The 22,224-nt window shown below is 42.4% G+C and overlaps 1 protein-coding gene across 2 annotated transcripts in view; it reads right to left on the bottom strand.

Annotated features, from left to right (window-relative positions):
• Nucleotides 1-22,224, bottom strand: part of TAOK1 (TAO kinase 1) — a 70,390-nt gene that overhangs the window by 27,987 nt on the left and 20,179 nt on the right. Inside the window, exons 1-8 of one of the 2 annotated variants that reach the window (XM_013196532.3) lie at nt 13,761-14,205; nt 12,428-12,654; nt 8,223-8,294; nt 5,186-5,287; nt 3,488-3,533; nt 2,495-2,591; nt 1,610-1,723; nt 707-798 (exon numbers count right to left, since the gene is read on the bottom strand). In XM_013196532.3, the coding sequence (XP_013051986.1) occupies nt 707-798; nt 1,610-1,723; nt 2,495-2,591; nt 3,488-3,533; nt 5,186-5,287; nt 8,223-8,294; nt 12,428-12,559 (655 nt within the window). In that variant the 5' untranslated portion in view covers nt 12,560-12,654; nt 13,761-14,205. Of the gene's footprint in view, nt 1-706; nt 799-1,609; nt 1,724-2,494; nt 2,592-3,487; nt 3,534-5,185; nt 5,288-8,222; nt 8,295-12,427; nt 12,655-13,760; nt 14,206-22,224 lie in introns of those variants that run through there. The other variant, XM_066979615.1, reaches the window with a different exon arrangement.

The following is a 22,224-nucleotide window of genomic DNA, read 5'->3' as shown; positions in this document are numbered from 1 at the left end:
CCATGAGTGTATTTTTGTTCCTAGAAAATATCACGCAGTACATTTAAATAGAATGCCATACTAACATAGTCCTTTTCAATTGATGTTCAGCTTTAGGAAGTCTGTTCAAATGGCAGTAGCATAATTTCTTCTGGTTTTGATTTATAAGTTAACACTTCAAATTGGATTATTCCTTTTTTTTTCTTTTGGTAAAAGAGATTTTCTAGCCACATCTATTCACAAATGACAATGTACACTGAATATAGCTTTGAAACTGTTCACTTATCCCAAACTTCCCATCATTGCAGGACTCATTCATATATCCTAAAGTTCCAGGCAAACATCAATTTATACCACTAAATATATTTTAACATCGGTATTTTCAATGGCTCGTTTATAAACCTGTTCAGCAAGTAGACTGTTTTTCAGTTCAAAAGTTAATTACCTCTCTCACAGAACGTGAACACCTTTAGTGATATAGCTTAGCTATTTTCTTTGTTTATGTAACTCTTTCTTTGGGTACTGAAAACACCAGCTCAATTAACATCAAGTTGGAGACTTGGTCTTTAATTCTGTAGAGCACATTTAGTCCTTTTCTCTAAAATTCAAGCCCCTGAGAAAAGCAGGGCAAGGATGCAAACATATGTCTCCAGCACTGTAATTCAGCTGAAAAGTTCTATGTATTAAACAGTTCTGTCTTATAATTTTTGCAAAGAAAATAACTTACCTAACTCAATACAGGTAATTCCAAGAGACCAAACATCTACTTTGCCATCATACTGCCCTTCATCCATGGCTAAAATCACTTCTGGGGCCATCCTAAAATAGTAAATCAGCGCTCATAAAATTGCGTGCAACGGAACACATTATCATCACCAGTGTTTCAATGAAACAGACTGCTTCACCGATTTCAGCTACCACGAACACATAATTCCCCAAGATACCAGGCATGAACATGGGATACTGGAAACAAGGATCAGTTCGTATGTGGATGGAGCTTAGAATGCCACTCGGCTGGGCACCCATGCTAGTACAACCCCCTAAGGAGGCTGCATAATGTTTCCTTGTGCTTTGCCCAGCTCTCCATTTATGAGTATCGCCACCATCTCGCCCTCCCACATTTCCAATAGTTTAGCTGGCTGGCCAACTCTGGTGAAATAATTATAGCATGCAGTTGTGTAAACACCACAGATTCGGTGTAAGAGATCAAAAGCATACAAGGGATCTGCAAAGGGTTTTGTTCAATGAACCTGGCCTTTCCTATGAAAGAAAAAACACTTCAGTTATTTCAACAGCCAGATGCGGTAAGAACATACGAATTGTTAAAGCCACTGGGGGGAGGGATTAAAATATACTACAGATTATTAAATCCCACCCCCACCACTTAAAGTCAGGGTAAATAGAACAACAAAGTACTTTTATTACTTTTTGTGAACTACAAGTACAAGGAGTCACAATTTCTCGGAGTCAGAACCTAATTACGATTTAATCTCTCTTGCAAAGTGCATTTTATCACTACCACAACTAGAGGATTACAAAGCTAGCTCCAGTGAAGTCCAAATACATTAAATGCCCAGTAAATGATCCTTTCACTTCACATCGCCAGAAAGGCTTAAAACACTTGGCTTACCAATATGGCGTCCCCACAAATGAGTTGGCAGGAGATGCTATGGAAGCAGATCCAAAGTCAGCAAGTTTCACCTGTCCTGGCTCTGTCAGCAGGATGTTTCCTGCCTTGATATCTCTGGTTATAGAATACAAATGTCAGTATTATTCCTCTCCAAAAAAGAAAACCTTCTATAGGACATGACAAGTATTCATTCACACGTTCAATCTGCAAAATACCCGCATTTCCTCCACAGACAAAACCTTTAATCTTTGGGCTAATAGCTTAACGTTACCCTTGATCTTTGAATCTAGCTTGTCTTAAAAATCAACTTAAAATTTCAGCTCCTTCTAATGGCACACCTAGATAAGCTTCATACACAGTTCAGCAATAACGTCTTAACCAACATTTATAAATGTTTTTCAGAAAGTCCTAACAGTGCAATTATTCTAATCGCTCGTCCTACTAAAATGTAGCTGGTACTTTAAATAAAAGAGCCATTTGCATCCTATCCTTGCTGTGTATTTCTCAACACTTTTTTTTTTTTTTTTTTAATATTAGCATTCTCCTCTTCCCAACAATGTCTCTACTGAAGCTGCTGCAAGCTGTTTAGGTGAACTCAGTCTACCTTGTTATTCACTGCTTCAGGGAACAATCAGCACCATACCAAGCGCTGAAAAGCTTAGCAAATTCTGCCCTTGTGCAGAAATTATGAACGCCAGAGACAGCGCATACAGAAATACATAGCTTGCTAGGATTTTTTTTATTATGAATTACTAGTTTGGGAGCCTATGGTCACTGCAAAAAGAAAATATCTGCTTACGAATATTAAATTTGGGATGAAGAAGATACCATCAACAAGGTAAATTATCTATAAGTGCATGAGACAGCAAAAGTATAACCACTTACCTATGGATCATATTGTGAGAATGCAAGTATGCTAATCCCTGGAGAGCACCATGGGTAATTGCTGCTATTTCCACTTCTTGCAATGGCTTTTTATGAACTTCAGGAAAGAATTTATTTGAAATTCAATATTAAAGAAAACAATGTAGTTTGCAGCATGCAAGTGAGTACTGTTAACAATGTAAACACAGAGAAAATACTAAAACTTAATTTTACTAGGTCCAGCATGAGAAGCAAATGTGCAATTTAAAAGTAGTTCACAGCATAAAATATATTTTATAATCAGATGTAATCTTTCACTGTAAAACAGCAGCTATTTACTATCAAGAGACTACTTTGCAACTGAGAACTACATTCTTGTCAGTTCGGTGACAATTCTCCCAGATATGTTTGAAACTCAATTTTCCATCTAAGTTCCCAAACCCTAGAACTTTATGACAATTCAGACACAAATAAACTAACTGCAGCAATAAAGGTGACTCCCAGACAGCTCAGCCTTTTGTCCTGAAATGCTTCTGGCAAGGGTAGGAGATAAGCAACTTACTGAACACACATATTTCTTCCAAGAAAGTTCACTTCAAGAAGCCTGACAGAAAAGCGACCGTTTAACAAAAGATCTCATCAAGTAAAACCCTAATACCGCTGCAGTGCTATTTTGGTCAATAGGCCTACAGTTGTTAGTAAGCATTAGGATCAACAGCAAGGGTTTTCAGAAATGAATCTTGAACTGCCGTGACATGAGAATCTCAAACTCAAAAGAAAATAAGGAGATGACTGACAACTTACTTAAAAATAATATGAACTAAAGAAAAACTGGGCTTATCCAGGAAAATTGATATTCTACAGAAAAGCACCACATTCACATAAGAATTTCCCAAACTGTCTACACATACTCTTCTCCCAGATAAAACTATATACCCAGGGACCATTCCATGATTCTATAACATCCTACCTCTGTACTACTGATTTTCTGTCAAGTAAGCATGTGTGACATACCTTCTAGTAAGTCTGATGCTGATCCTAAACAATATTCCATAACAAGCTGTATGGGAAGAAATCAGAATAGTTGTTAGAAAATCTCTGATAGCGAACGTATATTTTCTAGATTTTCCCACAGAAATCTAGAAATAATTACTGGTGCATAAAATACAGCCTAGACTGCTGGTCTGCCCCATGTCCAGCAAGGAGGAGAAGGAGCTTGACATTTTATAAAAACAGACTGCCCTTTAATAAACTCCATGTGCTTAGAACTCCATGGCTTTTATGTAAGAAAGAAAGGCGGGTGAAAAAATATTCCAGAATATATTGTGTCCATGAGAAGCAGCAAATTACTGTACTGCAAAACAAACCTATAATAAACAACAATAAAATGGCATTTAGAGTGACCAGCAAAAATCCTCGCACAGATTGTATGCTAAACTTAGCTGGGAATCAACAGTGCTCAGCTACAACAATGCAAGTATTGCTTATAACATAAGCCCCATACTAGCACTGACCCCTCACACAAGAGCAGCTCTCACTGGAATTAGCACTGCCTTCTTGTGTAAGACACCAAGCAACAACACTTTTAAGGAAGGCAAGAACATTTTCAGAGCCTGTTATGTATTGCATTACATACCTTATTCTATATGCATGGACCTAAAACTAATGTTAAATTGCACTTAACAAGCTTGTCAGAGTATTAAGGGGCTATTTAGAGATTTACTTCAGGATTTTGTTCCAGCCAGATTTCAAAAAAAAAAAAACTAAAACTTTGTCCTACAGATTTATTGAAGCTGATACATGAACTCTACTTACAATTTAAATCATTGCTTCAGTGATTTGATTTCTTTAGTACATAATAGTAGAAAGACCTTGTCAATAAAAGGTGCTAAATCACATTTAGTTTGACAAGATGCTTCCTCTGCATGACCAAATGCATCTATTCCTACACACAGTTTTATGCAAACAAATTCCAATAAACCACATTTAGTTTGAGGGTTTGTTTTTTTGTTTGTTTAAATCAAATGCCTGAAATTGGTTAGGAGATGACTGCTGGAGATAAAAACAGCTAGTTGGTTTTGTCACTAAAACACATGCAGAAAAAAACCACCAACAACAACAAAACAGCAGAAGTAAACAATATACAACAGAAGCATTTAGTTAGATAGCAGAAATACTAACAACTCAAAACATACTGTGTTTACAATTATCAGTAGGGACTCAAGCCTATTCCACTAAAATACAATTGAACACTTACTTCTGGAATACATTCAGTCAACCTGTAAAGTACTGAACCACTAACACTCAGGGGCATACCAAATGTTTTGTTCAGTGATCTCAAATATCCAATAAACTTGACATACTCGTCTCCCAGGCAGTACCAGTGAAATTCTCACTTTTCCTTAAAGTGAGAAAAGCGACGGAGATATTTTTTTCTCCAGTTTTTATTTATATTTTAAATACTCAGTCCACCAAGCTAAACACATTAGAATAACAGCACAGTCACCTGACTCTGAAAATTAAAGGGAAAACTTTCTAAATCTTGTTTCCAAAAACTACGTTCAGTTTTGCTGAGCATCCCCAAGGTCCTTGGCTACACTTATCTGCATCTGTGCAATGTAAATGTTCAGGTGCCTCTTGAGAGCCAGCTGGAGATATTTTAAAGCACCCTTAACCAAGGCGAAAGAAGTGCAGAGTGCAGCAGATGCTTACCCATGCTGTATGTTCCCGCAAATAGCAGCCTTTGTATTCTATACTGTTGGGGTGTTTTATTCTTTGGAGGAACTTGACTTCCTTAATAATATCCTGCCATTTCTGTAGGAAAAAAAAGGAACAGAAAGACTTCATGAAACTGTTGGCTTATTTTTTTTGATCATGTTAGTATGTCATTTATTTATTTTAAAAGGCAGAAATCATCCTTAAATTCCAAATCAAAAAAGTTTATATCAACACCATGACACTCAGTACTTAACTCCTCAACTGACCTACACAATAAGAAGTTGATCAATTAAAATGTAGGGGAAGGATCTCTCTTCGATGTAATGTTTTGTGTTTATAGGTATGTGTAGGATATACTGGTAAACACACGATACCTGAGGAAGTCCTGAAAAAGAAGCAATCCTTTTTTAAGGGATACCATTTCTGCTGTCAAATCAAACATACATTCCAACCTGAAAAAGGTGTGGATAAGTGTCCTTTGGCAGGATGAGCTCTCTCTCATTTAACTCTTATAAAGACTTATCCCTACCAGTAAGTACACTGTACTGGATGATGCTCCATTTATCAGCTGTCAAATATCTATGTTCTTGGTAACACTCCTCCATTACTAGTTTAGTCCTTACAAGGAACAATTTAACATGAGTTATCTTTCAATAAGGGAACAGTTTTGCAGGAGTAAAAGAATAAACAGATAAAACAAAATTCAGGTGTATGATAAGGGGAACTTTGCCAGTACAACTTAAAAGTACAGAAGAGGCCAAAATGTCATTTTCCAATATGTGCTTAGACACTTTCATTGCTCCCTTGGAGAAAATTGGCAAGTCCTTCCATTTGCAGCACATCCACCCATCCTCAGGCAAGAAAAGCAAAAGCTGGAAAGTGCAACGGTAAAAACAAGAACTACTGGAAAAGATGTTCAAAAACAAATGCAGTAGCTGAAACCACTTAAGTATGCAGATGTCAACATGACAGTGTTGACACTGAAAATGTTTTTGAGAAAGAATATCAGTTCTGAAGTTAATCAGAAGCAGAGAAACCTCACTCAATAACCAAAAGGGTCAAAAGTTGTCCTCCAGGCCCTGTTCATCTCGATTCCTCTTGTGTGCGTGGCTTGCAGTCATCGATGGACAGAGGGTCCAGAGACTCAAATGCTTTGGAAAACATGTACAAGCCCCCAGTCTTCCCCAATACAAATGTTGAGGTCAGAGGCACAAATGAAATGAGGGAGCAGGGCAGCCATACTGGAGGCAACTCACTGACTAAGCGTTTCTCAATACCAGGAGTTTTATGAGAAGGACATTTGTGCAGCTACACTGATATAAACTTTCTCACTGCCGCTCTCATTCCGGCACTAGGATGACCTGGTTGCCTTTGAGGTACTAAGCACTAAAAGCCAAACCGAGGAAGCGCCACTCGAACTTCTTCTATATTGGGATGAGAGAGGCGATATATTAGTCAAGACTTATTCATGATTTCCTGAGCAAAAAAAGCTCTGAGATCACATTAAGAGCGCAGTGCTACATATTTCAAAGGTTTTAAACTTGTTTTAAAAACGAAATGTGCTTATTTTAAGGAGTGATTTATCCCACCAATTATAAAATCTTATTAAGAAAACCAAGTAAATATAAACGATACCAGAATGCCCTTAATGAATTCTCTTTACACAGACTAGATCATAACTTTCGCAAACTTCTGAATACAACAAATAAATATAGAAGTAAAATATAAAGTGTTTTAATCCTGGTCTTATTACTTTCTTCAAAATAAAGAAACATACGTATTGAAGACAAACAAAAGCTATTTCTGAAGCATGCACAGTTTGTTTCATTCATGTGAATAGAGTATTTATAGCTCACAGTAATTAAAACAGTAGGACAAGTAGTAAGTACAAATTATTCTTTCATCAGTACACAGTTAAACAAGTCACTGCAGTGACAAAATAGAAACATGCATAGCAAAATTAACTGTGAAGCTAGAATTTAGGAGTGCTGGAGACACTGCCACCTCTACCTCCTACACATATACATACAGACACACACAAAAAGGAGGCAATACTTCAGCTCCTTGTAGCGCAGATGATCAATGCACAAAAGGCAGCACAGAAAGCAACGAGTTGTTAGTCAAACTCATCAGTTAGACTGCTTCTAAGACTGGGATAGAGAGAATGGAGGGAGGAAACTATAAATGCCTCGAGCAATATGCTTGCAATAAATACTTCTGCTGAAAAAATGGCACCCTAACTTAATAGATGTCATTACCAGAAATAATACCAAATCAGCTGTTCACGTCTTGTTGGGCTTTTCAAGAATCTGTATTAGCACTTAAACGTTTCAAGTATAAAATCAATTATCTCTGTTAAGCGTCTTAAGAAAAAACACACATCCAGGGTGGCCAAGAAAACATTTAACATTTAAATCTCAGAGGCCTACTTTTAGAGATCACTCTGCAAAGGCTACCTTAATCCCCGGCTCTGACAGTTCTTCCCTGATTGTGCTGCTGTTCAGATTTTCACACTCATTCATTCACTGTTGGTTTTTTTTTGCTTTGGTTTTAGCTTCTCCTCAAGAGTCATTTCAGGGAAGGGTGCATTCTGCCTTACCACTTTGTATAATGCAAAATTCTCTCTAAATCTTTCACTGCTGCATCCATTGCTCTAATTCCTAATAAATTTTTGTACAGTAAGTAAAATGGTAATAGTAAGGAAAGAAGGAATTCAGAATTGAAGGTCTAAGGGCAAAACGACAACTCCTTTTTTGAAGACCGAATACAAACATAACAAACATACTATGTGGCCCTGCAAATGTGCACTTCATGTCTGGAAGCAGTGAGCCCTACTGACGTTTCCCAGGAGCAGATTAGACAGATATACACTGCGAACAGTAAACAAATTTGTTTTGTTTACACAGTATCCTCATTCACCTTTACAGTTACAGGGAAGATCTCTCTTGCTGTAGCTGAAGCTAATTAAAATCATCCCACATAATAAGCATTTGCAGAGGTCAAGATTTAATACGTAGGATATTCTACATACCTCATTGGACTGCTTCCCACTATATGACATTTTCTTGATGGCCACCACTTCATTGGTGCGCACATCACGTGCCTGTAACACAAAAACATGAGGCATCAGTTTCTTCAGGTCATCATTTCCCATAGGATGTAAAACAAACACACACAGGGAGTTAACTCCGGCAGAAGCAAAGAAAAATCTCTATCCATTTTTTAACTTTTATAGGGAGTAAAAACTAAAATGTCTTCTAAGGGGTGTGACTGCTGCATCTATCAGAAATCTGTGAGACAAGGTGCAACAATTTTCTGTGTTCAGCATTCAGCAAGTCTCTGCAGGAGCTGAACGCCATCACTCCTAAACTAAAAATCAGAGCTTACAAAAGCAGCTGCGATTCCAGTAGAACGGATCCTCTCTAAACCAGCTTCTCTCCCATCCCAGGTAGACTCCAGACCAAACAGAAGCGAAGCTCAGCCCCCTTATTCCATCTCAAACATAAGCAAAGATGGCACAGGATGCACAGGAGATACCTGCTCTAGCCAGCAGCAACTTTCTTCCCAGTGCTCATAAATAAGCTACCACATCTTGAGGGAAGAAAGATCCTACAAGGATGGCAGCACTCTAAGGGACCCATCTTCAGGCTCCAGCTCTGACTTTCATTTTCTCAGTCTAATAACGTTATTGTTTATACTGCAGAATAAATGCACGTGGTTTTTCACACACCAACAATGCAAGGTAAGACAAGTTTTGTTCAATTCAGCTCCAAAGCGGTGGCCCAGGCGCCCTTACAGGGAAGGGCCCAGCACCGCTTCACCCCGCGGGGATGTCGGTGCCAACCCTGACCCCGGCCTGCACTCCTGAAGGGTTTGGGTGGCACAGCGCTGGGGGGAAACTCTGAGCATCTCCGATAAGCAAAATCAGCTTGGATACGAAGCCAAATGATATAAATCAAACTGATGTGCATGGCCGAACTCGCTGCTGACTGATGAAAACGCTGATTTTTAATATATCGGTCCTACCAAGCACAGCCTATCAGGACAGGGGTTAATGAAGCATGAGGACTCTGCCTTTTGTAAAAAGGGTTTTCAGTCATATTTTAATTCTGTCATTCATTAAAAAAAGGCTCCCAGAATTCCCTGTCAGTCTTGATTTCAGCCAGCTCTGAGATGCTGGAACCAATACTATTTTTAGTTTTCTTTCTGTCTGAGAGGACACTCCCTCCAGCCCTGCTGATATTGCAATATTTTAAGGGGGGGGGGGGGGGTGTCTGTTTTTGTGTTTTTTTTTTTTTTTTTTTTTTTTTAAGCAGAGAAGAATAAAATTTTAACTCCTAGACCTTTGCTAATTATAGGCAATCTCTGAGACATTCAAGCCAGTGAAGAGCTGCAATAAAGCAGGCAAGCAAAATACTACGGTGGAGCAGAAGGAGCACAGCGCTAACAAAAGAGAGTGGGTTATTCTTCTGCTCCATCTGCAGTGTTCCCGTGTAGTAGGTTTCCTGTGTCAAACGAAAGCTATTATTACATTGCAGAACATGGAGTAGGGTGAGGACAATACCAAAATGATTCAGAGGTGCCAGACTTGCAGTTTCTAAGAAACTAAAACCATGAGGTGAACCAGCAAAATTCATGTTAATTATAAAATAAACTTTTGCTGTTGTTGTTGCACTATTGCAGGATGTTTAATGTGACGGAAACAAAGAAGAAAAAAAGAGCAGTTTATCTTATGTGTTAACTTAGCCAATTATCATGTAAGATAAACACATCACCCCCTTCCGGGGATCACTACTAAAAGGAAAGACAGGTAGGTAAAAAACTAAAGACTAAACTGCATTTAAAAAAAAAGGTGGGGAGGATTTCAGGATTATCTGGATTTTTCTACTTGTTAATTACTCCCACATCTATTTATCATCAACATTTTGGGCCCAGGCTGTATGCAGTGAAAGCAGACTGGTGGTGGGGTGCTAAACAGTAGAAAACCCGAGCAAGCCACCACCGGCTGTGTTTGCATAACTCCTGGAGCCCCTCTTTGCTATAGGGGGACTGAAAAGTGACAACCCCACAGCTGACACCCCAGTGAATGTTAAAATCATAGTTTTGCTTGCTTTTTTAAGTTTCCTTGTGATCTTGAAAAATCGGAAAAAAAAGGTGGGTCCTAGACAAAAGCCATGAAGTCGTTAGAAAGCCAGCTGACTTCAACCAAACCAGGCTTGCTTTATGACAGACATTTTGGGGCATATATCCTCTGAAAACTTCATACAAAGGTTCAAACTCTGGTGCCCTGAGTAACTTCAGCAGCGACACAAGACAGGCATGAGCAAACAAAAGGTGAAGTATGTCATCAACTTTGGTAATATGTTTTTAAGCAGTTATTAACTGTAATCCAATATCACACTGATTAGATAAAGTTTAATAGTTTACATTAGCAGAATCAAAATACTGCTAAAGAAACTTGATTTTTTATTTTTCCCCAGCTATACAGAATAAAGGACACAAAACATACACCCCCTACCCTCTTTTCTTTACGCTTATTTCACCTAAACTGAATTTCTCCCCCCATGCAGCCCATCCCACCACCTTTTGGGTTTCTGCTTGAGATACCAAGTATCATCATATGGAACAGCTTCAGATTCCACATCTGAGAACTACTGGCAACAAAAAAAAATCATAATACAATACTGGTATAGGTTAAAACTTTGTAGCACACAAATAACAACAGTTTACCTTCTTTGCTGGAAACACTCCCTTATTTAGCAAAAATGCAAAGTCCCCCCAACAGACTGGAGTAGTGTGGATGGAATGCTTACGTTACCTTTTTGCAAGTGCCAAATTACACTTAATTTCTGTTAAAGTACAACCTGAATGGCATAAAGTAATCCCACTCTTTAGTGAATAAATACCATCCTATAATGAACTGTTAGTCTAAAATACTGAGGGAAAAGAAAGAAAAAGATAGGCCTGTACATTAATGACCTCTTGCTTGCTATCTCCTTGTAGAAGGAGCTGGTAATGGGCAACCATCCCTTACCACTGCTACAAAGGTCACTCTGCAGATGACCTGATGGCAGCATCCTGTTGGCATTTGGGAACGCCATTAGCACAGAGTTTGCAGGTTATCTCCAGCTGAATGCTGGCTTTGCATACTCATGTGGTGCATGCATTCCTTTACAAGTTACAGTATTCCTGAAAAACTTCAATAATATTTCCACTTAGCAGGAAGACAGATTTTCTGTTCCTTCCTTTCATATCCACATTTTAAGCAAATGAGTGAAATAAAGGCCACAGGTGAGTACTGCTCCATTCGAAAACACTTCCTCCTCCAGATCTGTTCCCAGACACTGGCAGCTCCTAGTTTTAAGCAGGGAACAAAATTAAGAAGCTTTTCCTAATTAGTTCATCTGTGCTGCATTAGATTTGTGCTGGAAGGTTCCCAACATGGTCTGCTGCAATTATTAACAATGAATAGGCACCTCATAAAATACTGACACAAATGGCTTTCTGAAGGAACATTGGCAGCTTTGGCCACACCTCCTATAATTATAAATGTGAAAAGGTTTTCTGAGGAAAATGTTTTTTTAATGAAGGTCTCACAGTGTGCACTTGGGTTAACATATGGCAACCTGCAAATGAGGTTACCACGAAATACCCCACCTCCAGTCGAGCTCTACAAGCAGCCTGGGAAAAACTGCTGTCCAGACGCTCATGTCGAGGAAGTTTTATACAGATGAATACTGAGATTCTTGCCTGCAGTAGGGAAGGAGGATGTGACAGGCCCAAGGGTAACAAAAGCACCAACATTCAGGTGTCAAATACGAAGAATGTCTTTAAGGGAGCCTGTGGGGTATGCAAGAAGGGAGAGAACTCTTTCTCTCAAGGGACTGGAGATGATAAGGAGACAATCAAATCAAAAGAAGTGCATTGCCAATCAGAAATGATGGAGCCAAAGTACGTTTTTTAATTTGCAGAAAAATCCCTACTTGCAACATAACCTAAAAGCACTGGACAAGGGCCACGTTTCCCGTTTTTTCTTTCCGTTTGAATGCAAACCCCTTAAAGATACTGTCAGTCTGTGAACAGGCAGACCGTACAGATATAAAATACTTCTTCCCCAAGCATCATACAAAGGTTCACATAGTTTCTTTTCCTCAACAATTTCAAAAGAAGTCTGTGCCCACAGTTTGAAGACAAAAGGAAACACAGCTACAATTCACAAGCCACGAGGCTACTTACAAAATAAACTGCTCCGAAGCTTCCATGGCCAATCTCTCGGAGATCTGTGAAGAGCTTTTCTGGATCTTCTTTGAAGAAGAGCTCTGCAATTTCGGGGTCCTTCAGGCTGCCCGCTCGGCTGGTTGATGGCATCCTGCTGGGCAGTTAGCCGACCGACTATCTGGGTTTAAAGTGCTGCCTCAACCCTTGGCTCATCTGTATGAATGGAGCCTCTTCAGCATGGATCACTGCAAGAAAAAGATTGCAAGCCTTCACTGGTTATCCTCTGCTCAAAGACACGGAAACAAAGCAGCGGAGGAGCAGCCTCCACTTCTTCCAGAGCAAGCAAGCCTCTTACACGAAGCAGCGCAACCTATCTGCCGGGATGTCAAAGTCCCACCGAGGCACCACTCAGGTATTTATTTCTACAGAACACAATTTGAAATCAAAGCACAAAATGAGGCGCATTCCTGCTCCAGCACCTGCTCAGTCCCCTGCACGGGGGTCAGAAGAATCACGGTGATAACCAGTTTGTCACTAGCGAGCCCGTATTACTCCAATATCCCCTCCCTGAAGAGTTACACATGCCATTAAATTACTGGCTGCACTTCTTGAAGTGGACCACAACTGCACTTTCAGACCCCGTTAGGGATGCACGGAACCTCTCCTGTTTACACCATGCATTTGCTTTCATTTAATGAAAACGCATCTTGGAGCCCGACCATTTCATAATACATCATAAGGTTGTGCTCAAATCTTCCTGTGAAAAATCTTCAGGTAAAAGTCACACAGCCATCGCGAGTAAAATGCATGTTTTCTCATGCTAAGGGAAGAGCCTAAGTACTGGGATTTCCTCTGGGTTCCCCACAAATTGTCACCAACAAAACAAATCCTGTGTCACTGGCAAGCAGCTACTCACACAGCCCACTTCCCTCACACAACCCTTATCTGGTCAAGACTTGTACTTCTTTTGATTCGTATTTTACACCTCAAATCTGCCCTTTAAGTTTTACATCTTTATGATGGAAAAAAGGCACTAAGTCTGAGTTTAATCAATCTATCAGAAGGCCCTATCTATCGCGGTCCGTTTTTCCTCCTTTCCAGGACAGTAAGAGCTCCACCTTTCTCCAAGCCTCCAGACCATCAATGAATCATTTGTTTTCCCCTCCCTGCGGAGCAATTCCGACAAGGATGGAAAAAGACATACTCCTGCATGTTTATGCTCAGTGGTACTCTCCTCTAGACAGTTGCAGCATGTGGAAGTGCCAAAGACTGCCTGCTCCTTGTTAGTTCAAACAACTGCCAGCACCGCTACAAGGAGAGCACGGTCGTGCGAGAGACAGCCAAGACGTACCTAGCTGTAAAGTCTGCAAGGTTCTCCAGTTTTTCTCATGAAGACACGCGTGGGAAAGAGAAGGCAGAGCAGGGAAGCAAAATCCAGCATTTTCATAGCTTTCCTCCAAGCAGATTCAACAAGATTTATAACGTAACCCTGGACATGTTTCCACGATAGCCCACTCTCGGGGGCTGAGGAAAGAAACGGGATTGAAATCCCAGTGGTGGAGCAAGTACAAAATCCATGCAGAAGCCACGCAGCTGTTCACAGCTCTGCCGTACCCCTCTCACGAGCGTGCACAGGCGCATTTCGTATCGGTACCAGCATCGTTGCAGGAGCCTTCAGACCATTAGCACAGGACACATCCGACTGCCGACGGAGCGGGGCTGGGCTCACGGGAACAGGGCTGCCATCTCCCCACCTTCCCTTACATAAGGCAGTAACTCACGCGGTGTGGGAAGGGAAATCGTTAGCTGCGACTCAGCCCCTACCTGAAGCACGCTACATTTCTGCAGACTGCAAGGAAAGTTGGTTTTTGTTGTCGTTTTTCGTCCTTTCTTTCAAAGAAGCCAACAATATTCCACTTGATTCCAGTCCTAACAAGCACATAACACTGAAAGACAACTGTTTCGCATTTACAGCCCCGGACGAAACAATAGACAAAAAGCATCAGTCAGAGGAGGGAGAGAAAGGGGCTGGGGGAAGGGAGCTGATAACCAGAGCACACTCAGTGTTATTGAAGGAATGCTTCTTGGATCGACGGTAATGATGTCATGTTCCATCTTTTAAGAAGCATCAGATTCTTACAAAAAGGACATTGTTGTTCAAAAGCAACTGCTGCGATCCCAGAATGCCCTTTTCCCTACATCTGTTAGTCAGAGGGGCTAGGCTTGGATAAACCTGCTAATATGGCCAGCAGTCACATGGCCCCTCGAGCGCGCGCGTGCGAGCGAGCCAGCGGAGGAGAAAGCCCTGCACACACACAGCCCAGACCCAGCACGGCCTCCCTCCTCCCCCCCATCGGCCTCCCTCACGCCCAGCCAGCCTCCGGCCTCCGCTCGGCCTGCCTCCGAGACGGCACCCACGGGGCAGGCCGGGCCAGGCCTCCCCACCGCTAATGCCTCCCAGGCCGCTGGGCTCGCCGAGGTGCGCCTCCAAGTCCTGCGAGCATCAAGGCGGATGTTGTCATCGTTGTTCTCGGAAATAACCGCTGCTTCGAGATGTGCGAGGGTAAAACCACCGGGTATTAAAAACTTTAAGAGAGTAGGCCCAGCCGGGTGTGTGGCGCTATGCTCGTCGTTCTACCTGCTCACACGGACCGATAAAATGCATCGGTGTAAAGTCCGTCCTTGAGAAAGCTGCCCGCTGTTTCACTTAGTGAAGCACTCCCATTTTTTTAAGGATGCGAGAACACCAAATCCCCTCGGTCATTTTGCCCAGACAACACGCCCGGCTTGCCAAAGCCCGGCCAGTCCAGCAGCCGACACGCTCGGCCCCCTCGTACAGAAACGACGCCCGAACACTTTGGGGAATGGAAGTTAGGACAAGGACCGTGCGATGTGGCTATCACATTATTGTAAACGTATCAAAAATACAGATGAGCCTTAAGAAAAAAAAAAAAACAACGAAACTGCAACTAAACTGCACCGAAAATTAAATTACAGACCAGCAAGCAGCTGGTTTGCTAAATGACAGTCAAGTCGCAATTACATATTTCACATTCTTCCACCCGGGCTGTCTCTTTGCTGCAGCTCCGGGGTTGCCGCAGCCCTCCCGTTACCCGCAGTTGCTTCCAGCGGACGGGACCGGTCGCCTCACGTCGGTGGCGGAGGTCCGGAGGCCGGCCTCGCGCTGAGGCCGACAGACGGGTCCCCTGGGTGCCGGCACCGCTCCCTGCCGGCCGGGGGCATTTGGTGCGCACGCTGCAGCGAGGTGAAGGCCACGGCTCTGCCCAGTTGGTTCTCGCACCCAAACAAAGGAACGGAAAAAACATCTCGTGGTGTGCAACACTACGATCCCTACTTCGATCGGTTCCACTCGTAACCAGCCGAGGCAAAAAGGATTCAAAATAAACCAGGGCTCGAGCAAAGCACAACTCCGGACCAACTCTATTTTCACATATTGGGCCGAACTAGATTTACTAGGTGGCTACCATTACTAGTGTAAATGGCACTGATTACAGGCCAAAATACTTTTATCAAATTACTTTCATCTGAACAACTGCCAATTAGCAGAAACTGCGTGCACGCATCCACAGAAGTCCATGAATAAGTAAGACGTCGCGTTCCCTGTAATCGTGGCCATGCTAAAAGCACACGCGCACACCTTGACCCGCGGCCCTAAGGAAGCTGGAAGATGCGGAAGGGGTAAGACCTGTTCCCTTGGGAGCTCTGCCTCCCGCCTGCCGGGCCATCCCCTGCTCAAGCCGGACCCAGCCCTGTGACTAAGTTCCCCCGGGATCCTGCAGAGCACGAGCACAGCTCTGCTGTATTTATGTGCCTATTGAAGCCTTACGCTACAGAAACTCTAGAGAAATTAAGAGAAATAATGCTGGGTGCACGTTTAGCAAGGCTGGTCGGGCTCCCCCTGTCCACGCTGCATCCAAACACCCGACTGCCATCAACACAGGAGCTGTTCCCATTAACAAAGCAAGGTGCTGGGTCTGTGCTGCTAACGAGAAGCAAGCCTACTCACCAAGACTTCCACCTACCTGCCGTATTATTCCTCGGTCTCACATCCAAACCCAGCCATGATGATGACTACAGGCATCAGGCTACACGAAGCACAAGTGCCTGAAAGCACTTCCAATTCCTTAAGATGGTTCAAAAGTTCGTAGAAACCCAAACGTGACAGCTAATGCATAGGCTGGCTTGTAGGTTATTAGCATTAAAAAGCAGCGCACGCTGTCCATACAAATGAAGTTTCAAAGAACCAACATATGCAACATCCTTCAGCTTCTCTAAGTAGGAATATTATAACCGGAGTTAAAGAAACATCATGGGAGCTCGAACTGGAAGCAGCGAGCAGATTTATGCACGGCAAAGCAGCCCACCACCCTCTCTCTCTCCATTTTGCTGGGTACCAAGGGGCACACTGCAAGGGCTCCGGCGATGGCTAACGAGGACAAGAGGAATGCTTTCCTCCATTACTGACCTATAAACAAGCAAATATTTGCCGTTTGAGATGTAAATCTTGCTTCACGTTATAGTCATCTGCCACGCGATACACTTAGTACAGCAAAACTAATAAAAACTTACCTTTAATATCAAATGTAGGTACACTAGATATGTCTCCCTGATAATATGTGCATCGGGCTTAAAGAGCTGCTCAGGAGGCCGCTTACAGCACCTCTGATTTTTAGGGCTGCACTCTGCTGGCAGAGGCAACACGGAGAATATCCAGCACAGAAACACTCCAGTCTTTGACATCCTCCTCAACTAAAGCTGTGGCACCGGGGTAACAAACAACAACACAACCCACCACCATCATCATTTGCAAACTGGTATTTAGTTTTTATTTCTTTAAGCATCTCCATTGCATGCAGTGCAAACACTTGCTAAATTTTGGAGTCATTTCCTCTGCTAGGACCTAATGCAAAAGCGTCAAATAGATGGGCAACGAGTGCATCATGCCACTGTCAAAAGAGGGAAAAAGGATTTTCTCTCACTTGCATATGGGTCAGATCCAGGGAGTGTATGAAGCTGAGATTAAATTATCCTCTCAACACACTATTAAAATTTTCCTGAATGGCTTCCAGCTGACACGAAAAATTTCCACCACTTTCATAAATATGGTAAACTGGAACTATTGAAAGAACTGACTTTGATTTTTTTTTCTTTTACTTAGAATTTATCCTAAAACAAGAGTTAGATGGTAAGAATGCTTAAAATACCAACTCAGAAATTTGTTTGATTTCAGTACAGCACTGAAGGCTTGACTTACAATCCCTGTATATTTTTTAAAGTAGCAGACAAAACATTGTTAAATACAGTCTGAACAGAAACACGTAAGGTAAAAAAATAAGCTACATTATAGAAAGCAAGATGCTGATTGTACACAAAACGTGAAGCTGTCACTATTTTTGCATTTTCAGACAACTTCCTAAACAAGAACCCCACAGCATCCCAACCAGATACACAGCACGTGGGAGCTGTCTGCTCACACACCGCGCAGGGCAAACCTCGGCTGGACTTTGCAGAAAGAAGTTGCCCAGCAGGTAGAGGAAGTTTCTTCTCTGACTCCCATTTGAGCTGCCAAAGAGGCTCTCCCAGCTCACAACTACGTAGCCCGGGCACTCCATCACTTGAGCAAGACTCCACTACCGAGCCCAGGAGGCTGAGCTCGAGCTGTTAGAAGGCCGATAGCAAAATACCCATCTACAGCACCGCAAAACGAGGCCACAGTGCATGCAAAGAGAAGGCAGCGCGATGAACGGCCTATGTAGCGTCTAGAGTCAAGAGATAAAAATGGTTTGTGCTGCTTTGAAATGCGCTCTCTTTGGGCAAAAGCACTACGTTGCTACACCCACCCCTCCAAGACACGGGGACGCAAGTGTGGCGATTTGAGTCCAGCCTGGTGGCAGAAGTGGAAGGGCAACGCAGCTTGGGGGCCTTCCAGAAAGCAAGCTGAAGGTCCATCATCAGGAGGAATGAACACATCGTGCCCTCCTCACACCAGACAGTGCTGAGATATTGCGACTTTTGGAATGACGCTGCTACCTGGGACTTATTTTGTGACCTTTATATAAGCTCTTCCCTGGGTATCAGCCTTTAAAACTTTAGCCTGATGAATTCCATGAACGGAGTTCCTTCAACTGGAAATGCAAAGCATTTATTCATCCTTCTGCAGGTCTCAGCACACACAGGGACATTCATCCATTGGGTTTACCACTCTGAAAGTACGTTCTTGATCACTGTGCCCAATTCCTCCTTCCAGCAAGCTTGCCCAAACTATATATATACCTGTTACCTGATTAAAAAAAATAAAATAAAATAAAAAGTCCTGCCAACCCACCAAGTGCTGTAAATGTTCCTTAAAACATCTCTCAACACAGGCTCTGGCCCACCCAGTCTACTCTTTTTTCCTGTTTTGATAAAAGCAGAGAACCTCTCCAGTGGCTCAATGTGTACTGCACGCATGGAAAACAAGTCGTCTTCTGCTCACAGTAGAAAAAGACCGTTTCCTTGAGCAGCTAAAAATCAGTTTCCTGTCCATGCTCAATTACACTGTGGCAGATGGTATCAAAACAGGTGCATTCTAGGTGACTCTCACAGCGGAAAGCCTATCAGCATCTTCAAGCCTCACAAAACGGACTGATTTTAGCACTCGATTCATGTGAAACCACACACCGCAGACTGCTTGCGTACTTGGGTAAGCCTTTCCCATCAAGCTAACAACATGCTTCTCCTTCTAGTTCTGCAATTTGGAAGTCTTCCTAGAGTGGTAATTAAGGGGGAAAAAAAAATCCCAGAAATGAAACAAGAAAAACCTGGAGATGCAGCAAGTGGCATTTGCTCCTCCGGTGCCCTGGAAGAGGGGCAAGAGGCACTGAGGAACATCTTCCTTGGGATCCTGCTGGCTGCCTTCTGCTGTTTAGTAGTGAGCTGCTGCTGAGAAGAAAAAATGCTGACAATGTCATGAACTTGCCCTTCTCATCCATGATCCTAAAATCAATTGTTTTTGGAATGCTTGTTCTCCACCAGGACCACCTGCCATTAAGGAAAATGGGAGGTGCAGATGGACGGTGCTGTACCAGAGACTGTTAGGAAGGCGGTCAACATTCAGGGAAAAAACATCCAAAATGCTGTCACTGAACAGAATGAAAAAGGAACCACCCTGAAAACTGTGCCAACCACAGGCAAAACAAAGACACCTGGGAATGGGCTGATGAAACAGGAATGCAGACGGTAACTGTGGACCATGGAAAGCCCCTCTGGAACATTATTCTCCTCTACATTGGCATGTCAGTCTCGAGCTTGTACTTGAGAATACATACTGAAGAAGGGGAAAGAAAAGAGAGCCTGTGTCTGCGAAAGGCCGAAGCAGGTGAGATCTCACAGCCTCCACAAAGCTCTACAACCCCCCATGTACCTGGGTAAGACAAGTGCTGCTTACTGCAAATGATCCAAGGTCCTCCTTTGCAGAAGTTTACAGCAAAGAACTGTCATAAAATGCTGTCCCCTTTATACCTTTCTCATTCCCATCTGTATGTATTTGTAGAAGGAAAAGATTATAAGGGTAAGAAGAATTTGTAGCTGGGTATTGTGGTGAGTTCTGGCAGCTTTTTGTCTGTGTGAGCAGCTACGTTCAAACAGCCTTTTCTTCCCCAACACGATAAATTTTTCTTCTTCTGACAAAGCAAGCCTATCACTCCTGTAAGATTCCTTTTTCTACTTTAAGAAAAGATTTTTGAGGAATGGTTCTCTCCTGGAAAAACCTCTTTGCAGATTTTTTTTTCCTTTCTTTCTCTGCTTCGCTACCTGTATTTTTTTCTTGTATTATACTTCTTCACAGAATAGCCTCAGGAAGATACTTTTATCTTAGAGTACTGCTTGCATTTCCCTTATACATGCACTTGTACACTGTGCGGCTTACTTTGATTTCCTCTCAAGATTCTGACACTAAAATGTCCATCATAACTCCCTGAATTACTTACCCCAGCACACTTTCTGATCCAGTTGAGCTGTCCTGCTTGGATGTTTACTTTCCAGGAATGTCACTAGCAAAAGTCAGAAAGTTAAGTTTCCCATAGCTCAGCTGACGAGCCCAGGATCTGTGCTTCTGGGTTGGGTGCAAGTGTTTATTAGGATGATCTGCACCGGCAGTAAGCCAGCAGTGATTACCAAAGCAACAATTAATTACCCTGTGCTTTCCATTTTGTTTTGGGTTCTGTATTTCTACTACTTAAAATAGTCAGAAAAGATAACTATCTAGGTAAGCCTGTTCCCGTGCTAAAGACAGATACTCTGAAGAAACTTAATCTATTTTCACAACAGTTACACATACCAGTTATAAACAAACATGAGTATACCTAACACTGTCGGCAATCTTGGAAATATTACTTTTGTTAACTGGCAATTTCTGCAGCGTCACTCACCTGAGAAACACAGAATCTGTCACTGATCTTACTGCTTAAACAACACAAATAAAACACCTTATTGATGCAGTTGAAAGAAACATTAATACCAAAAAGCATCCTGTGTTTTTTCTCCTTATTAAAGCAAAAACATCCCACTGGATCAAAAGTTAGACCTACACAACAGCCGAAGAATGGCCAGTGTTTGTTTCTCAAGGACCAATGTCAGGAAAGCCCAGGAAGCGCTAACCATACCCTGGTGTAGCCAGCACTAACGTCTCCCGAATCCCTTTGCTTGTGATAGTTCTGGTATATTTATTATGAAGGTCAGCTCTAAATTTAGCAATTCCTTAGGCTAGCAAAGCTATGAGGAAGACAACTGGAAAAAACGAAATCTTCTGCCGCCTTCCTTAGCAGTTCATTAAGTTCTCAGTAGTCGCCAGCTACTTACCTTTACTCGGGGAAGCATCGCACCAAAACGTGTTCTGCACTGAATCACCTGCAGACAGCTCGTGCCCACGTCTCTCAGCTGGCACTGCAATGACTGAGGAGCGTGAGGTTTGATGGCTGCAGTGCCGGAGATGCTGCTGGCAGCTCACCGGCCGGGAGAAGGTTGGTGAGCAGCCAGCTGATGGGAGTCCATCGATTCCAGAGGCAAAAATACTGGGAAACTCCAGCTGCCCATAAAAAAAATCTACAGCCAGATGTCCTAACGGGACTAGAGTTTAAGGAAACCTTTTCTTGACCCCTAACCAATTCTGCCCCAGAACAACAAGTATAGTAAACAAGCAAATTAGCTGTTTTGGACTCAGATTCAGAACTAAGCCACTAAAGCCCACAATACAGGCAATTACCCTTGAGAAAAGAAGTAATTAAAAAGTAGCAGTATCATACCCAGTTTTGGAAAGGAGGCAATTCGAAGTCTTTCTGACCAGTAAGTACAGGAAAATATTTAAATAAATTAATTAATAAATTAAAATAAATGGTGCATGCGATCGAATTCGGTGGGACACACGGGACACAGCTCCAGGTTCTCCCTGAGCAAGCAAATGTGGGGACACCGAAGCCAGCAGCAGGGATCTGGGATAGAAATTAAATCCAACTGAGAAATCCAAGAGAGAACTGGAAGAGTCTGTGGGAACAGTCTTGTAAAAAAAGAAAGCAATCCAGCGAACAGAACAACACAACCAAACCCGTGGCAGCCAGGGGCCTTGGGCGGCCGCCCATCTGCTCTGCTGCTGGGCTGGAGGGCGAGGGGAGAGCGAGGAAGCCAAATTACTCGCACAAACGTGGTGACTTGGCTCTGTGAGAAGAGCAGGTATCACAGATCATGCATCAGGAAAGCTGGTCCTTCAACTAATCTGTAAATTAAACATCACTGAGCTATGAAGATGAGCAACTGTCCCA

Source organism: Anser cygnoides, chromosome 18 (assembly GCF_040182565.1).
Source record: "Anser cygnoides isolate HZ-2024a breed goose chromosome 18, Taihu_goose_T2T_genome, whole genome shotgun sequence".
NCBI classification, from domain to species: Eukaryota; Metazoa; Chordata; class Aves; order Anseriformes; family Anatidae; genus Anser; species Anser cygnoides.
The sequence above is the reverse complement of the archived record's forward strand: the minus strand, read 5'-3'. Positions and strand labels throughout refer to the sequence as shown.